Here is a 19,246-nt window from a genome sequence, read left to right as displayed (position 1 = left end):
GTCTGCAGTGATGCCTTTAGCACAGAGATGCAGTGCCTTAGACCACTGCGCCACTCAGGAGCCATTTATGTCAAGCTTATAAAAGGCAACCTATATTGAGTTTCTCTGTGACATGTGGCAATCAAGGTGTCCTATTCAGTTGATGGCACAGTTGCCAGTGTTCTCTGATGCTGCTATGCAAAGTGAAGGCCTGCAACCTGACTAAAGACAAAAGTTTCAGGCATCATTATTACCCCTGTATTTTTATGACTTATTAATGTGCACTGACAACAAGTGTGTTGAAAGCAATGAATGGATACAAATTGTGCATGGGCTGAAATAGGTTTTTGAAATGGTTTATTTGCTCACATTCATAGTTATTGAACAAAAACAATAAACAGCTGTAGAACTTTTTCTCAATCTGACCAGTAGGGTATACACAGAAAAGCAAAAACAAAATCAGAGACAGTAACTAAGTCTAATTTTTCATACAGAAATGTACATTGCTTAGTAGTAGTATTGTGATGTGTGTGTCTATGTTTGCGTTAACAGTAATTTTGACATGAGCACAGTGCATTTGAAAATTGAAAAGTAACAATGCAGGCTAAATGAAGGGGGTATTGATATTCACACTAACACATCAGTATCCCTTTCGATGTAGGACAACCTGTCCTCCCATACACTACATGTAGATGCACACCAGTAAAGCACAGACCAGATCCAAGCATAGTCTGGTAGTGGTCCGGCTGAGGCATTTGCAATTTACTATACAACAAAATATAAATAGATCTCAATACAATACCATAAGAGAATAGAACAGAAAGTCTGGGAGCAGCACTTAACCAGTAACAAAGTAGGTAACACCTTAATATGAGGGTTGGAAAAACCATACCAAGGATGATAACAGTTTTCACTCATGTGGAAATGAACGGTATCTATGGTTTGTACATTCAGCTTTTCAGGATACACCCCATGTGATTCACATGTAATAGGAAGATTTCACTTCAAGAGGTTTTCATTCACCATTCAAAAAACGAATAGAAACAGAGAAAACAATCACATCCCACAATCATCTTAAATATTGGACGATTAAATATATAATTACATATAAGCTAAATAGTTCAATCGTATATATTTTTGTAATTTTTGGAATCACTTCCATTTGGACCAGTAAAGCAGCAGTTAATAATACAGGGTCTCTACGTTATCCACCTTCTTTAAGACACGTTAGGCAGGTTCTGCTTATTTCTCAACGGAGAGACACTACATGCTGCATGAGTGATCATTTTGATTTTCAGAACACTTGTGACATCTTTAGAATTTTGACCTCTCTTGTACATTCATTGGTGAGAGCATACACTGTTGCCACGTTCATTTGACCTGAGTGCATTGAATAGTGCGCGTCTTCTGTGAACGCAACAGTGGAGCTTTGAGTAACCACAGACAGAGAGCAATGCTCTGTGAATGTGAACTGTAGTAACCCATATTATTCTCTTCCGTAGAGAACACAAATTGTACAGTTTAGTGACAGTGCAGCATACTGGTCTGTTTTTGCCCATACTGCAGAGTATGGGGAGGGAATGACTATACATTTGGTCACATTGATGATCACCCATTCTATAGGTAATCATTATACAGTAGTGAATTACTATAAAAGGCCAACCTCACGATATTATCTGCATAGGTCTGAGCTACTGTATCTCATCTCCATAGGGACAAGTCAAACAACATCACATAAAGGAAGTGTTTCCTAAGGGGAGGCAACAAGTTCCATATAATGCAATGTAACAAGTCATTAAGATCTTGATATGCTCCCTTTGTGTGGTTATGGGAGGCATGGATAAATGAAATGTTAGAGTTACAGATTTGCTATATAATGCATCTCAACATTGCACACTTGATTTTTGTTGACCAGCTTTGCACGTAATTCATGCCATGTTTTTAGACAGGATGCTAACAAAAATGTTTTGACCCAACGACCAAGATACATTTAAAGTTAAACGGATAAAGCAACATTAGCACAATTCTTTTATGCCAATTATAATTTCAGCACTTGAGGGAGAGAGACCAAACCATGCCTTCCAGTCCTCAAGGGCCAGTTGATTGTATTATTTTGTACCCTTAAATCAGGCCTGGTAACCATGTGAGCTGAAAGCATGGTTTTGGGTGTCTCTCGACAGTCCCTTCTCAGAAGGCATCCTTGATGTTCTTGAGCTGCCTCACAGCCAGGTCCACCGGCAGGTTAAACTTGAGGTGGCTGATACGTCCCAGGATGCGCAGGGCTCCCTCGAAGCCTGTCTGGGCCATGTAGCTCCAGTGCTGGTAGTGCGGGTGCACCAAGGCCCCTGACTTGCACAGCAGGTTAAGCCATGACACTAGCCTCTGCTCATTCAGAGCCATGCATACCAGAGCCTTGAACTCTGAGTCTGCTCCTCGCTTGTAGCGATCGTGCTCCAGCAACACTGAGTGAATGGCCCAGAGCAGAGACTGCTTGGGTGTGACAGTGACCGGATTGCCCGCAACAGGTAGGCTGAAGGACTGCGAGAGTTGGCGGGCAGGCGACTCCACGAAGGCCTTGCCATTTTTGGAGTGGTAGTACTTGACAAAGAGCTCCCAGGGGTGGATGGTCGATGGGCCAGGTCTGTAGGGCAGCAGGCAGGAGATGGGGGCCAGCACCAGGCTCATGCCCTGGGAGGGGGAGTAGAGACCGTGGGCTAGCAGGTCTCTCAGAGCCATGGCCAGCTCCTTCCTCACTGAGGCAATGAGCTCATCACGGGACCCCAGGGCCAAGCTGCTGTTGTAGCTGACCACGTGATCTACTGAGGGCTGTCTGCATGAGGCCTGCACTCGAACCCGGTCTACAGCCCCCTCCAGACGCTGCAGCAGAGGGCCGTAGTCCTGGCCCACTTCCCCCTGCGACCACATGCTCTGGGGAACGTGGCCAGCCGCACAGCCAAACTGGCTCACTGCAAAGATCTGCAGCACAGCCAGGGCCTGCTGGATCAGCTGCAAGCCTGTCTGCCTCATCTTCTGGGCCTGCTCTGGGTCCACTATGGGCAGGAGAAGAGAATCGTTAGAACAGATGTATTGTGAGTGATGTTGTAGAGCCTATGATAATAATGCTGGGTGATAACTGACTTTTCTTCCTCCCTCCAGGGGCTCTGGTGTTGGGCCCTGCTGTCCTCGGCTGCTGGCTGGGTTCACCATCAGACAGAAGAGGGTTCCCTACCTCATCTGTTGGGTAAAGGGAAAATACAGTAGTAAGTCAGAATATTGGTGGAATATTTCAGTAACAAAGTGTGTATTATTGAGCTTCCAAGACACCGAACCACAGCCAACATGGCATCCCAGGCCCACTGCCACCTACCCTGGATGAAGTTGATGAACATCTCTAGGTCCCTGATCTGGGTCTTGAGCTGGTCCACCAGCTGCTCCTTGACCCTGGCTGGGTTGACTATTTGAGCGATGGCAGCGTCCACTCTCTGTCTTAGCTCCTCAGGCGTCAGGTTCCCTATATCCTCATTGAAGTTCACATCCAGCTTCTTGATCAACTCGTCAATGATTACCTGGCAGTGGAAGAGTGGAACAGTCATGAGTATTATCAGGACATTACACATGGGGAGGAAACAACATTGTATCGAATAGACTTTTAGGAGACTTCTGGTACATGAACGGAGCCCTACCTTCTGTCTCTCCATGACCACAGACTGGGGCAGGGAGTCGTAGCTGCCCTCCTGGTAGGCATAGCGCTCCAGGTCATCCAACTGGGTCTTCAGCTGGACGATGAGCTCCTTCTGCTTCTCCCTCTGGACCTCCAGACGCTCCCTCTTCTCCCTCTCACTCTGTGTGGAGAAGAGAGAACACAGAATACACTGTCAGTGGAGGACTGGGGTGTACAGAGGGGACAGGGAGTGATGGGGAGGATCTATACACAGCCCTTATTCATTGTGCATGTTTACTTAAGACAGACTAAACAGATGCTGGAGAGGAACAGAGAGCTGTAGCCATACTCACCAGGTCCTCCTACAAGTAAAGCATGTAGACACAGAGGAAATCAGAAAAATAAAACCTTTAATCAAAGACAGTATTACATAAGCAGGCCTTATGACGAAGGTAAATGGAGAGTTGCATGGAGTAAACGATGGGGTTTGGTTTAGTTGTGCATACAGAAGCTATGATTACAGAGGTCAGGTCTGATCTCTGTAATAATAGTGATAATGATCTTCTGGAAGCATGTTAACTGAGCCTGTCAGTCACTTATTGTGTTGATGAGATACCACCATTTTCTATCTTCCTCTGGAGATAACAGATCTCAGGGAACAGAACAGAGAGTACAGCCTTGATGTTTTGATGCAAACCAAAGCCTTAATCAAAAGCCAGGTAGCCACAGGATAATTTCATTTCCTGTGAGAGGTTTGACAAGACGGTGGCTGCTACTGCCTGTGTGTGCGTGTGTGTACGATCGCATGTTGAGTGTTGCATCCCAGGGTGTGTCTGAGTCTATATGTGTCCAGTGGTCATCCTCACAGCTATCCTATTGACACTGAATGATGACCAGCCTACGGGCAGCAACTAATGTGACCACCACACTCACTCCCATCCCCTCACCAGGTATTACTGGTGGAACACTGTACTGACGTCAGTCTGTGGTCTGTTTTGTGGGGGACTAACATAACCTATTTTTCTACACATAATGGATAGCTTATAGCTTGCATAATCACACAACCTCAAGCAATTGAGTGTTTGTGTTGACATCATTTTTTCACTTACTGAAGAGGAACGAACCATTGTTTACATTCTTAGATCTACCAAGTCTGACCAGCCGTGGGCTAGATGGACTACTTACCGCGTTTTCAAGCTGTTGAGTATCCTGTGGCCTGCATCCCACAACGTGAGGACAGCCTTTGAAGGCAAACTCCTCGAGTTCTACCAGCATCCTCTCCTTCTCATCAGTCGGAGCGTGAACTATCTGCTTCAAGCGGAACTGCACTTGTGCAAAATGAGATGTCAAAGCGAGGAGCGAGGAATTCAGCAGGCCCTGTTCGTCCTCCAATTTCCTCAATCTTGCGGCCATCTCCGTCTCACCAGACGCAGCTGAGCCTTTCCTCCTCGGCTCGACCGCGTTTCCCTTCCCGCTCTCATCCTCCGGACTGGCTACAGCGCCGACGGGCGCCCATCGCTCGCCAGCCCTAGCAAAGGCAGCTTCGCTGTCCGAGGTTGACAGTTCCTCTGTCGACATGTTTGAAAGGTAATAAATACAACGTTGTCCTCCAATATTAAAGTTATTGTCAACTGGAAACGACGCTTTGTTTTATCGTTTATGTACACCGTTTTTTTTACCACCGATGAAGCAGGTGCATCGCCATCTTGAAATATTCATACGTCAAAGGGAGAGGCGGGCTTCCAAACGTCATAAACAGTGCCACGTCATCGTAAAAGCACTGATCTGGTGTGCATATGAACTGCCTGCAAGAAACAGCAATATGCCATGTTAACCTATCCGTAGCATAACGTCCCAGTGGGGCACACTGACGAGAATAGTAGGAGTATGGTTTGTTGGTGTTTAATCCGGTGGTTGAGTAGAGTACCAATCCTGAAGAAACCATTTGAGTTATCCAAACTGGTGGAGAGAGTACTGGGTAAAGTGAAGGTTGTGAGGATCACGAGAGGCGGACTCATCGAATCCCCGACTGCCCCTGAAAAGGCAGTTAACCCACTGTTCCTAGGCCGTCATTAAAAATAAGAATCTGTTCTTAACTGACTTGCCTAGTTAAATAAAGGTAAAATAAAAAAAAATCGATTTGCTAAATTGCTAGCCCATACTGCATTGATTTATTTATCTTGCTCCTTTGCACCCGGGTTGCACATTTAACTTCTGCACATCAATCACTCCCGTCTTTAATTGCAATTTTGTAATTACTTCGCCACCATGGCCTATTTATTGCCTTTACCTCCCTTATCTCACCTCAATTGCACACACTGTATATATACTTGTTCTACTGTATTATTGGCTGTATGTTTGTTTATTCCATGTGTAACTCTGTTGTTTTATGTGTCGAACTGCTTTGCTTTATTCTTGACCAGGTCGCAGTTGTAAATGAGAACTTGTTCTCAGCTAGCCTACCTGGTTAAATAAAGGTGAAATAAAATTAAATAAAGTTTAAAGTGTCTTGTGTGTCTCTTCGGAACAGGGCACCCCTCAAGGGGGGTACATCAGGCCGCCGCAGGAGTCTCGTGGGAAATTGATTTTGAAGAGATTAAAAATATTCCTGGAGTAATTGAAGCACGTTGGATGAATGGTGTGATGAATGGTGAAAAAATAAAGTATATTTGTTCTTTTGATGTGGAGTCTCCCTACTCAAATGCAGTTAGGGCATATTAACTACAGAGTCCGAGCATTTCTCCCAAGACAAATGCAGTGTGATCATTGTGAAGCTTTTGGTCATGTAGCAAGTGTTTGCAGAAGGGAGAAGCCGAGATGTCCAAGTGGAAGGGACCATATTTTTATAAAAGTGTGAATATGTGACATGTTGCAATTGCGGTGGGAACAATGAAGCCAAGTCTTCCGAATGGCCCACACGGGTGTAAGAGAACGAGGTGGCTTAGTCAGGTTTGGCACAGAGTATTTCATATGCAGCAGCTATGAAAAGGTTTGAATGGTGCTCCAGAAGAATCCAAGGTAGTGGATAGGCCTAGGCTGCAGGAGTTGCCTTTCACCAGCAGGATCAAATCAAATCAAATTTTATTTGTCACATACACATGGTTAGCAGATGTTAATGCGAGTGTAGCGAAATGCTTGTGCTTCTAGTTCCGACAATGCAGTGATAACCAACAACTAATCTAACTAACAATTCCAAAACTACTGTCTTATACACAGTGTAAGGGGATAAAGAATATGTACATAAGGATATATGAATGAGTGATGGTACAGAGCAGCATACAGTAGATGGTATCGAGTACAGTATATACATATGAGATGAGTATGTAGACAAAGTAAACAAAGTGGCATAGTTAAAGTGGCTAGTGATACATGTATTACATAAGGATGCAGTCGATGATGTAGAGTACAGTATATACGTATGCATATGAGATGAATAATGTAGGGTAAGTAACATTATATAAGGTAGCATTGTTTTAAAGGTTAAGAAGGTGGACTTTGTGGCATTTATAGCTATGGTAATTATTGGCACTGCCAAGGTGGGGAGAAGGTTCAGGAAGATGGAAATCATAGTGATTGCGGCGGAGCGGTTCCTGGGGCAGAAAGATTTCACAGCAAAGGAGTTAAGGAATATTGCCCCTAGCCGTACCACCGTCTCAGGTCCTAGAACCTAAGGGAGATATGGGGATCTAAAATACGAAGTTGGATTTTGTTTTGTCTATATACTATTTTTTATTAGGGTGGATTAAGTTAGTATCATTATTACGTATGGATTTATTAATATTTTATTGGGTTTCCAATCGTCAAGTTGGTGGCGCCAATACACCTTTTGGGGTGTAGTCCGCCATAAAACAAACAGAAAACGTATCAGACATTGAATGTGGTTTTTCTCCAACTATAGTCCACTCAGTACTCACCTTTATCACCTCTTGAGTTTTTACCTTTTTACTTGCAAGGCCTACTATAGTTACATCCTGGGCACAGATTTGAGTGAACACTGATCACAACCCAACACATGCATAGTGTACAATTGGTTTGGCAATTACTTTTATTTTTTAAATCACATTTTACAGCAAATTAATTCCCTTTGGTAGCAACAGCCAGAATCATTACGGACCATTTAAAATGGCATAATTTCTAAAACACAAGAAAGTGGAATAATCGATCTCTTACTTAAAATGTGGTAGCAACAAGACGGAGGGCATATGGGGCGGCAGGTAGCCTAGTGGTTAGAGCGTTGGAGGGTATGTGGGGTGGCAGGTAGCTTAGTGGTTAGAGTGTTGGAGGGTATGTGGGGTGGCAGGTAGCCTAGTGGCTAGAGCGTTGGAGGGTATGTGGGGTTGCAGTTAGCCTAGTGGCTAGAGCGTTGGAGGGTATGTGGGGTGGCAGGTAGCTTAGTGGTTAGAGCGTTGGAGGGTATGTGGGGTGGCAGGTAGCTTAGTGGTTAGAGTGTTGGAGGGTATGTGGGGTGGCAGGTAGCCTAGTGGCTAGAGCGTTGGAGGGTATGTGGGGTTGCAGTTAGCCTAGTGGCTAGAGCGTTGGAGGGTATGTGAGGTGGCAGGTAGCTTAGTGGTTAGAGCGTTGGAGGGTATGTGGGGTGGCAGGTAGCCTAGTGGCTAGAGCGTTGGAGGGTATGTGAGGTGGCAGGTAGCCTAGTGGCTAGAGTGTTGGAGGGTATTTGGGGTGGCAGGTAGCTTAGTGGCTAGAGCGTTGGAGGGTATGTGGGGTTGCAGTTAGCCTAGTGGCTAGAGCGTTGGAGGGTATGTGGGGTGGCAGGTAGCCTAGTGGCTAGAGCGTTGGAGGGTATGTGAGGTGGCAGGTAGCCTAGTGGCTAGAGCGTTGGAGGGTATGTGGGGTGGCAGGTAGCTTAGTGGTTATAGCGTTGGAGCGTATGTGGGGTGGCAGGTAGCTTAGTGGCTAGAGCGTTGGAGGATATGTGGGGTGGCAGGTAGCCTAGTGGCTAAAGCGTTGGAGGGTATGTGAGGTGGCAGGTAGCTTAGTGGCTAGAGCGTTGGAGGGTATGTGAGGTGGCAGGTAGCTTAGTGGCTAGAGCGTTGGAGGGTATGTGAGGTGGCAGGTAGCTTAGTGGCTAGAGCGTTGGAGGGTATGTGGGGTTGCAGTTAGCCTAGTGGCTAGAGCGTTGGAGCGTATGTGGGGTGGCAGGTAGCCTAGTGGCTAGAGCGTTGGAGGGTATGTGGGGTTGCAGTTAGCCTAGTGGCTAGAGCGTTGGAGGGTATGTGAGGTGGCAGGTAGCTTAGTGGCTAGAGCGTTGGAGGGTATGTGGGGTGGCAGGTAGCTTAGTGGCTAGAGCATTGGAGGGTATGTGGGGTGGCAGGTAGCCTAGTGGCTAGAGCGTTGGAGGGTATGTGGGGTGGCAGGTAGCTTAGTGGCTAGAGCGTTGGAGGGTATGTGGGGTGGCAGGTAGCTTAGTGGTTAGAGCATTGGAGGGTATGTGGGGTGGCAGGTAGCCTAGTGGCTAGAGCGTTGGAGGGTATGTGGGGTGGCAGGTAGCCTAGTGGCTAGAGCGTTGGAGGGTACGTGGGGTGGCAGGTAGCTTAGTGGTTAGAGCGTTGGAGGGTATGTGGGGTGGCAGGTAGCCTAGTGGCTAGAGCGTTGGAGGGTATGTGGGGGGGCAGGTAGCTTAGTGGTTAGAGCATTGGAGGGTATGTGGGGTGGCAGGTAGCCTAGTGGCTAGAGCGTTGGAGGGTATGTGAGGTGGCAGGTAGCCTAGTGGCTAGAGTGTTGGAGGGTATGTGGGGTGGCAGGTAGCTTAGTGGTTAGAGCGTTGGAGGGTATGTGGGGTGGCAGGTAGCTTAGTGGCTAAAGCATTGAACTAGTAACCGAAAGGTTGCAAGACCGAATCCCTGAGTTGACAAAATCTCTTGTTCTGCCCCATCTCTCGTTCTGCCCCCGGACAAGGCAGTAAAACCCACTGTTCCTAGGCCGTCATTGAAAATAAGAATTTGTTTTTAACTGACTTTCCCAAATAGACAGTATCAGTTCAGCCACAGGGTGGCATATTTATTTTATTTAACCTTTATTTAACTAGACAAATCAGTTAAGAACAAATTCTTATTTAAAATGATGGCCTACATATGGCAGACTAATGTAAAAGGCCTTTCAAAAGTATACTTGAAACTATGAGGCACAATGCACTTCACATGATCAACTAAAAAACACAACACGTTTCCTGTTTAAAAGGTAACAAACATTGTAAAACAGTACTAAGTTCTTGTAATTTATATGCTCCCCTGTGTCAATCTTGATAGTATCTTACAACTAGTTTTATCACTTTCCAATCCTTCCCTGAGTCACAACCCTAAAAGATTGTTCAACATTGGTATCTAATTTTTGGAGTGATTTTAAATCATTGATAGTTTCTGTTCATGAGCAAGCATGGGTATCTCTTGAAGTAAACATAGTAACATTCCAAGCACCTACCAATGGCGCAAAATGTTACTTATTTTCACTTCCCTTTCCTATATATACACACACCATTTTTCCTCTGTAAAAAATACAATTTGATATGCTGTAACAGTGATATTAAGCTCCTGCGTCCCTTCATTAGTGCAATGCGTCTGGTGGTGGAGTGTGGGCCTAGCAACGGTTGGAGTGATGGGTCGAGCCCAATGTTGTCACACACGCAGGGCTCTCTTCTTGTTGGAGAAGAACACCTGCCAGTGGTCCCATTTGAAGCCAGTGGACTGGGTGCAGGACCCTCCCTCACCACAGGTGTAGCCTGTAGTGCAGCAGTGCTTCATGTCACTGCAGCACACCGCCTAGGAGGACAGGTGGAGGAGGACAGGGACAAGGTGGAAGGGACAGTAAAAAAAGAGATCGAGGAAGCAATGAGAGAAACCATATAGGAATTTGACTATTCAATAGAAGGAGAGTAGATGCCTTAGTCTTGAACTCCACTAACATTAGTATGTCATTTTCATTTCTAGAAGCGTTTGTGGTGTCTGTGGTGAGAGGGCGGAGGTGTATCATACATTTGGAACGGGACAGCAGGCCCATGTAGTGGCGGAGACCTTGCAGCATGTCTCTTCATTATTGCAGACAAACGGCCCCCCACAGTGGATTTCCTTCTCCTGTGGGGTCGGGGGCTCAGGCGCAGACACCCGGGTTAGGGGTACCGTCTGGAACTGAAGAAACATTAGCTTCTGGCAAGTCCCTGAACCCATGTTACAGCTGTAGCCCTGTGGACAGCAGTGCTCCTCATCTGCACAGCACACAGCCTATACAGGGAGACAAGACAGAGAAATTATTTTTATTTAAATTTAACTAGGCAAGTCAGTAAAGAACAAATTCTTATATACAATGACAGCCTACCCTGGCCAAACCTGGACAAATGCTGGGCCAATTGTGCGCTGCCCTATGGGACTCCCAATCACAGCCAGATGTGGTACAGACATGAAAGGTTCCCCATGTGAGATAGCAGAGCAAAACTGTTTCTAGGGTTCTCTATACGCATGTGCATACCAACACACACCCTCGCTCAAACAAACCTTGCGCAGGGGGCAGCAGCCCCACTGTCCTGTGGAAAGTTGGCAGCAGCTGGAGCCTTCAGGGCATCTGTTCTGGGTGTCACACTTCACAGAGAGGGGGGCAGTGAGGGCACTGCCATCTGGCTCAGCTGCCAGCTTGTTGTACCATGGGATCACCACGCCACCCTTAGAGCAGGAAGTCTTGCTCATATCACATATGTAGTCTTTGGGACAGCAGTGCTCTCCATCAGCACAGCACACTGCCTGGGGAAGAGGGAACAGCGAGTAGTGAGGGAAAGGGCTTTCATTCCCTAAAATCCTTCCTTAATGGGAACACCATTAATAGTGCTGAGTGATTAACCAATATTTTGGTTATCAAGCAACTAATTGACCAATGTCAGTTCAAGTTTCTTTAGAGATAAATCAGATCCAGCCTCAACTGTGAGATGTTGTAGGGAGTTGTTTCCAACAAGCCAATATTCTACATAGTTTAGCGCATAAAACATTGTAATTAACTACAATGACTATAATCCATTGCGCATCGACTTGTCCGGTCTGTGTTTCTTTCATGCCTGCTACAGAAGGGATATAGAGAGGCTTGAGAAGCAGACCAGGCTGGGGTTTGAGAAGTCAATGGGACAAGTAAAAAAAGTGTCCTTACATTTTTTTCCCTCAAATCTAAAGGTACAACCTAGATTTGAGCCAACGTCTTAAATAGTTGAACAAGTTATTACTCCAACCTCATGAAAGTGACAATCTTACACGTTTTAATTTTAATAAAAAAATACTATATTGAAGAAGTGCCTTTGATTTGGTGGCATGAACATGCGTAGTTCGGCACGTGATGCCCGTTAGACCCAATGGCGTTTCTGCGCATGAGCTTAGATAGCCAATGTCGCCATTGGATATTTCTATTGGAGAAGCAGTTTCTGCCTATCTTCATACTGTACTGTCTTTGGAGCAGCTGTTGCTTCACCAGGTATCACTACCTGGAAATACATGATCAAAGTGAATGATAGTTGGTATTCAGCAGTCATAAAAGTATGCCTTATTTATGTTGAAGAACTACATAATAGTTATTTTGTCAGACAGCATAGGCAGCAGCTCTATAGAGATTAAATGATGAATTGGAATGAAATAACAAAGTTATAAATTAAAACAAATGTAATACACACAAAACCTAATATTTTATTAAAGTAAAGCAATGTGATAAGCAGTAATGGCCAGTCACTTCCATCATGGGACTTTTATTGTTTTATTCTGTGCTGTTACAGCATTCAACCCAAATAAACAAAACCGAAATCCGTTATTATTTTTTTCATAACTGAACCGAAACCGAACAGACCTCAAAAGCACCAATTTCTCAGCACTAACCATTACTGTAACACTCACCTGTGGCAGTGGGCAGCAGCCCCATTTCTGGGTGGACTTCATAAAGCAGCAGGTGGCGGCCTTTGGGCAGCTGGTGTGGGCGTCACACTGTGTCCTGTGCAACTCCTCGTCTTCGTCACTGTCATCATCCTCTGTAGGCAGCTCCATGTCGTCCATCTGCACCCCCTGGTGGTCTACGGGTGGCTCCTCATGATCAGGTGCCTGGGTTGTGAGGATGGGCACCTTCACCACCATCGGCTCTGGCCCTGAGGGACCATCACAGGTGAGGGTAGCCAGGTCACAGGTGCTGCCATAGGGGCAACAGTGCTCATGGTCCTCACAGCAAACAGCCTTAAGGAAGGGAAAGGAAGGGAAAGGACACACAACAAGCCTTTATAGAAATGATGTAGAAGTATTGAGCACAGTTGTGACTCCCTATAGAAAGGTTAAGATCAGAAGCAGCAGCAAGCTGACAGTAGTAAAGAATGTGATGTGATAATGGGATGTCGTAAAGAACAAAACTAAGTGCCTCTTTGTTAGTCATACAGAATCTCTCACCGCATCGCAGAGCAGTCAAGTTAAGAGGCCATTCATTAATTTGCCTATCCACAGCAGTAGTAGCCATATCTATTTGTCCTTACCTCAGGCAAGGGGCAGCAGGCCCAGCCTCCTGACGCTGTCTTGCAGCAGGTGGTGTTGTCAGGACACACGTGGGTGGGGTCACAGGTAACATCTCCTGGCAATTTACCCTCCCGAGGCACAGCAGGAACCTTCTTCAGCCAGGGCTCAGAGGGGGAGCCTGAGGGGTCGTCACACGTCTGGGCAGTCTGGTTGCACTTCTTACCATGTGGGCAGCAGTGGACGAAGTCACTGCAGCAAACTGCCTGGAAGAGAGAAGAACCCAAACAAAAAGGGGAAGTTGTCACAGGAGAAGCAAAAGACATGCAATCAGGTTGATCTATCTTGAAGAAATGGATTAGCTAAGAGAGTGAATGGGCCCCTACAGTATGAGGCATAGTATACCTGTGGCAGAGGACAGCATGCCCATCCTCCTTCCTGTGTTTTACAACATGTGGTTCCATCCAAACAGGCTGTTGACTCATCACAGGGAACGTCTGGAGAGACAGCAGGGTGTTAGCGATCAACACAACTGGACGAGCTAACAAAATATTTAATAAAGCAGCAGGTGGTGTGGGCGTCATATGGTGTCTTGGGCCCCTCCTCATCTTCATCACCTTTGTCATCCTCTGTAGGCAGCTCCATGTCATCCACCTGCACCCCTTGCTGGTCTGTGGCTGCCTCTTCATGATCAGATGCCAGGGTTGTGAGAGCTGGCACCTTCACCACCATGGGCTCCGACCCTGAGGGACCATCACAGGTGAGGCTAGCCAGGTCAAAGGTGGTGCCATGGGGACAGCAGTGCTCATGGTCCTCACAGCAAACAGCCTGGAGGGAGGAAGGGATAGACACACAACAAACATTTTCTTCCATTTAAGACTCACAAGCCTTTATAGGAATTATGTAGAGGTATTGCTGGTAGCAGAAGAGATTATGCAAGTTAGAGAAAAGTTGTGACTCCCTATATTACCCAGTTTCCCAGTTCTACTTTTCAATGCTATTAAAACAACAATTGGTTCAAGCTCCAAAACCCCTTAACAAGGCAGAAGAAAGGTTAAGATCACAAGCAGCAGCAAGCTGACAGGAGTAAAGAATGAGGAAGTGATGTTGGGATGTCGTAAAGACCAAGTGCCTCTTTGTTAGTCATACAGAATCTCTCACCGCATCGCAGAGCAGTCAAGTTAAGAGGCCATTCATTAATTTGCCTATCCACAGCAGTAGTAGCCATATCTATTTGTCCTTACCTCAGGCAAGGGGCAGCAGGCCCAGCCTCCTGACGCTGTCTTGCAGCAGGTGGTGTTGTCAGGACAAACGTGGGTGGGGTCACAGGTAACATCTCCTGGCAATTTACCCTCCCGAGGCACAGCAGGAACCTTCTTCAGCCAGGGCTCATGGGGGGAGCCTGAGGGGTCGTCACACGTCTGGGCAGTCTGGTTGCACTTCTTACCATGTGGGCAGCAGTGGACGAAGTCACTGCAGCAAACTGCCTGGAAGAGAGAAGAACCAAAACAAAAAGGGGAAGCAAAAGACATGCAATCAGGTTGATCTATCTTGAAGAAATGGATTAGCTAAGAGAGTGAATGGGCCCCTACAGTATGAGGCATAGTATACCTGTGGCAGAGGACAGCATGCCCATCCTCCTTCCTGTGTTTTACAACATGTGGTTCCATCCAAACAGGCCGTTGACTCATCACAGGGAACGTCTGGAGAGACAGCAGGGTGTTAGCGATCAACACAACTGGACGAGCTAACAAAATAATCCACAACACTATTGTATTGTTCTAAGAATAAGTGTAATGTCATACCTCCTGTCCTAATGAAGGGTGGAGAAGTACCCTCCCAAAGAGAAGCAGGACTCCTATTGGCTGAGGTGGTAGTGACTGGAATAGGTGTCGTCACTTGGGCAACTTCTGAAAGCACGTACAGCAAAATTATCATATACACATTAACATCCAGACAGTGATTGGTACAAAAATAGATCAGGAAAATATGCCTTTTTATTTGGGGGGGGGGGGTTGAAACCTGCCATTCTGGTTTTCCCACTCTGCCCTCTTGCGGGCAGGGAACTTAGCCCACATGGGCATTTCCTTGTTGGTAGTGGATATACACTTGGATTGCTTGATGTCACAGGTGCTGCCCTCAGGACAACAGTGAATCTTATCCTCACAGCACACAGCCTGGTCAGTGCACACAGACACACAGAGAATCACCTTATGAGATGACCATATATAAACAAAGGGTTAGCACATAAGGCCATGCAAATCCTTGATTAGACATCTCTCCATGGAGTGATTACAGACACTGGAGAGTGTACATGTCACACATTCAAAGGACAAATATTATTCCTGACTCGCAAACCCATGATGGTAACCCCTAGCCCCCTCCATATAGCCCCCTGTACCTTGGACATGGGGCAGCACCCCAACTCCTCATCTGGAGTCTCACAGCATGTGGTTCCCTCTGGGCACTCAGATTCTCTGTCACTGCACATCACTGCAACAACAGGCTCTGCCGGGGTAGAAGAAGGCAGAGGGTTAGTGATGATGTTGCAACAGAAGCATAAGATGGCAACATGTGACTCCACAAGAGTCTAACCTGTCTGTTTGATGCAGGAGCTGCAGTCTGTGCTGCACTGGTGGCCTTCAGGACAGCAATGTTTCCCATCAGAGCAAGGCACTGCCTGTGTGTACATTAGATCAATTTACTATTCACTTGTGCCTGCATCCTAACTTGATATCTGTGCACATAACTCCAGTTTTTCCATTGACACCAATGCATGTTTATGTGAACGGTATAACAGTATGAATCTGGCGCAAAAGGCTAGATTGCAGCAGTGGTTAGGTTATTACATGAGCAACAGGACAGCAACCATATCCTGTAGTGGCCTTCAGACAGGAGAACTCTTCGGGGCAGTGGGACTTGTCAGGGCAGATGTTATCATCCTCATTCCCGGCATATGCACTGATCATTCTGAAAGACTAGAGGGGTAGAAAAAAATACATTTGACTTTTTCAATGACAAAAAACATGACTGATCATAGTATTTTTTATTTCCTTACGTTCATCTAGGTTAATTACGTTGTTGGGGGAAAATGGTTTTGTTACAGTCTAATGCTATGTAAATGCTTGAGTTGAATAGTACTGTATGTACTTTTCACTGTTAATGTTCAGTACCCTCTTCACACACCTCACAAAGGGTTTTGTTTTTGGCTCCTTATATCTAGGCCACTAAAGCCGTAACCAGGCTGAATTCTAGTTCTGTCTATTTAGATCTCTAAAGATCATATCACTCCCCAATCGTAGGCTGTGAGAACTGGTTAGAACCGATTATTTTTTGTATAAAGCTTTAAGAGAGGGGTAAGCAGTTCTTTGTGTAGTGATCATCCCTGCAGTTGCTTGAATAAACTCTTATTGCTGATAAATGAGTTCTGCCTGATTCCTCCAACGAGTTTTCCTCAACAATGTGAATGATTGAAAACAGGGACACATATTGCCATGAAAGTCAACTGGTGTCATTGTTACAGTGCATTTCAACGTTGTTAATGGTCATCTAAACTTTCTTCCTGGATTCACTGGCATTCTTACTTTAGGATATATGGACTGTTTAGCAGAGACTCTCTCCACCCATGGTAGGGAGACAGTTCCATTCACACACATGGACTCATTCACAACGCATAGTGTTCCCTCAGGGCAGCAGTGGATATGATCCTCACAGCACTCAGCCTGAGATAAATGGTAAGAGAGTAGTTTGATTAACAAAGTGTGTTAGAATCTCACATCTTACAGACCAAACAGATACTACGAGAGAATGCTAACACAAGGGTGCAATTAAAGAGGTATCTATTTCAGGGTAAGAGACAATGACACCATAGTCTACCTATTTGGTTTGTACACTTCTAATAGATATAATTCAGTGTACAAGGGTCGGGGAACTCGGGTTCAGGCTGCAAATAAAGCTCAGGGCTAAGCTCTGCAGGCACCACCCCATACATACCTGATACATTGGGCAACATTCATAGCCATCGGAGGGGCCCTTGCAGCAGGTGTTGCCCTCCTCACACACCTCTCCGCCTGGGCAGTCATCAGCAGAGACCTGGGCCAGCAGGGCCATACAGAACACCAGATACCTCTGCATCTGGAGAGAAAGAGAGAGACAGAAATAACTTGTAACACAAACTATATATTATATGCATTTATTGTACAATCAATAACTGACAAATGTTAGAAAGCTCTTTTGTACAGAAATGCATAAATTCTCAAGTCATCAGAACTAAATCTAGACAGCACTCTCACTTTCCTCTTAACTGGGTAGTGCTGTAGCCTACTAAAGTATATCAAAATTCCCCAAGCTATTTCCATAGGTTCACATCCTCTTTTATGTTCCATGGGGTGAGCTTCAGAAAGTTAACAGTTCCACATTCTTACCATGACAAAGCCCTCCTCATATGCAACCACATTTAAATAATGAATCTATGATGCAGAAAAGGGGATATGATTATACTGTTACTAAGTGCTGAGCTTCATATGGGAGATCATTAAAGCAGTCTACCATTGCTTCAGTGTTGTTTAGGCTACTAGACACAAAAATGATGCAGAATACAGTATTTCTACTTTCAGTTTACCTGTTTTTATGAAAGGAAAATTCCCCTTAATCTGAGCCAAGTACCTCCCATAAGATATACTTTCCTTCATTGTGGTATCAAGAGCAATAGGGAACACAGGTGTATTAACCACAGACAATATTCACCTGACAATCAGTACTGTTCACTTACTGTATTTTGTGACAAGGTGGTTTCAAAAGGAGACAAACATGATCTTTAACAGTTCCAGAAGAACTGTGGACCCTGACATATCATCATGCTTATTTTTCTATTGGCACACACTCAACCATGTTGGTCAGAAAGTGCATTTAGAATTTTAAAAGATGGACCCACCCACCTAGGTCCATATTAAATGATTTGTAATTGTTATCACAAAAGACAATGAACAATGACAACAATTTAAAAGCAATGACAAGGATAGCATAAACAATATATGCAATTTAATTTGAGGTAGAACATTTGGTACAATTTCACTTGAGAAGTTTAGAATTTGTCATTGAGATCTTGCCACTATCTATATAAAAAAAAGTTGACCTTACCTCTATTTAAGTGACTTTACAGGTGTCAGCGCTCCTTGACAATGTAGCCGACTCCTGAACGCGCTGAAGTTTCTCAACAACAAAATATCAAGTGCAGGAAATATGTTCACGCCCCTAAATGTCTTCCTAGCTATTCGACATTCTGAATGGTTTACACAGGTGTCAATCTACCACACACGCGCCACTGACAGGTACTAGAAAAGCTTCTCCGCTAGAAGGTGCAGTAGTTCAAAGGACAAATATAAATACTGTCATTGGGACAAACCAATAATAACAGATAGGATGGAGGAGAAACAAGCAAGGGCAAGGACTCAGATAATGTAGTGGGGCGTTTCGGACCTCACCAGTGGCTGCGCTACAGGTGTAGATGGGGGATATGACATTGTAGATTAGGAGACAGCAGTTGGCAATTAATTATTGGGTCAACCTACAGAAAGATAGGGAGGGTGTTGATCCATCTGATTTGTTTAAGAGATGACTGGATACTGTGTATCAGGATTTTGTGGCTATTTACACAGATGGTTCAGGACATACTGGGTCAGCATTTGCGGTGCAGGACTGTGGGGTGGCAGTCAAGAAACATATTACAGATTATAAGGCAGAGTTGATAGCCATACTGTTGGCCTTGCAGTGGGTGGAGGAAGTCAAGCCAGACAGAGTAGTTATTTGCTCTGATTCATGTGCAGTGTTGATGAGTCTCCAGTCCTTTAGGTCACATAGCAGACAAGGCCATGTTTAATGAGGGTCTACAAACCCATGGCAAGATTAGACAGATGGGTATACAGATAAGATTTACTTGGGTCCCAGCCCATGTGGGGGTGGAGGGGAACGAGGCAGTTCATGTACTGGTTTAACAAGCATTTAGTAGTGGGGATGTTGTAGTTTCAATAAGCAAGGCAGAGGCAACACGCCTGATATGGACAGTGATGGTGCAGAGATGGCAGGAACAGTGTAATAGAGATACGTTGTCTACCTCACTTGCTTTGGCAATGTT

General features: G+C 45.3%; 2 protein-coding genes and 2 long non-coding RNA genes across 53 annotated transcripts; 2 read left to right on the top strand and 2 right to left on the bottom strand.

Annotated features, from left to right (window-relative positions):
- Positions 1–319: 319 nt before the first annotated feature.
- LOC118365654 (RUN domain-containing protein 1-like) lies at positions 320–5,367 on the bottom strand. Its single transcript, XM_035748020.2, has 5 exons — positions 4,826–5,367; positions 3,663–3,821; positions 3,347–3,545; positions 3,118–3,213; positions 320–3,029 (listed from the first exon to the last, which is right to left on the bottom strand). Exons 1-5 carry the CDS (start codon positions 5,216–5,218, stop codon positions 2,167–2,169), a joined length of 1,710 nt encoding a protein of 569 aa, XP_035603913.2. The 5' UTR covers positions 5,219–5,367; the 3' UTR covers positions 320–2,166.
- Positions 5,368–5,617: 250 nt separating this feature from the next.
- On the top strand, positions 5,618–6,321 carry LOC118365655 (uncharacterized). The gene is made up of 2 exons (XR_004821800.2): positions 5,618–5,759; positions 6,171–6,321. It is a non-coding gene; the product is annotated as an uncharacterized LOC118365655 (long non-coding RNA).
- A 1,282-nt stretch (positions 6,322–7,603) lies between these two features.
- On the top strand, positions 7,604–9,540 carry LOC127914524 (uncharacterized). Of its 50 annotated transcripts, none has more exons than XR_008088801.1 (8): positions 7,878–8,026; positions 8,113–8,148; positions 8,192–8,241; positions 8,328–8,499; positions 8,629–8,836; positions 8,880–9,015; positions 9,102–9,230; positions 9,317–9,463. It is a non-coding gene; the product is annotated as an uncharacterized LOC127914524 (long non-coding RNA). The 50 variants fall into 50 exon arrangements; XR_008088757.1 differs by having other exon boundaries at positions 8,192–8,284; positions 8,371–8,499; XR_008088790.1 differs by having other exon boundaries at positions 8,192–8,284.
- LOC118365653 (progranulin) lies at positions 9,386–18,356 on the bottom strand. Its single transcript, XM_052491370.1, has 17 exons — positions 18,253–18,356; positions 17,107–17,247; positions 16,698–16,835; positions 15,963–16,091; positions 15,709–15,793; positions 15,515–15,621; positions 15,140–15,290; positions 14,919–15,023; positions 14,725–14,816; positions 14,358–14,600; positions 13,731–13,941; positions 13,519–13,610; positions 13,137–13,379; positions 12,517–12,846; positions 11,146–11,388; positions 10,630–10,875; positions 9,386–10,416 (listed from the first exon to the last, which is right to left on the bottom strand). Exons 2-17 carry the CDS (start codon positions 17,245–17,247, stop codon positions 10,273–10,275), a joined length of 2,700 nt encoding a protein of 899 aa, XP_052347330.1. The 5' UTR covers positions 18,253–18,356; the 3' UTR covers positions 9,386–10,272.
- Positions 18,357–19,246: the final 890 nt, after the last annotated feature.

Source organism: Oncorhynchus keta, chromosome 32 (assembly GCF_023373465.1).
Source record: "Oncorhynchus keta strain PuntledgeMale-10-30-2019 chromosome 32, Oket_V2, whole genome shotgun sequence".
NCBI classification, from domain to species: Eukaryota; Metazoa; Chordata; class Actinopteri; order Salmoniformes; family Salmonidae; genus Oncorhynchus; species Oncorhynchus keta.
The sequence above is the reverse complement of the archived record's forward strand: the minus strand, read 5'-3'. Positions and strand labels throughout refer to the sequence as shown.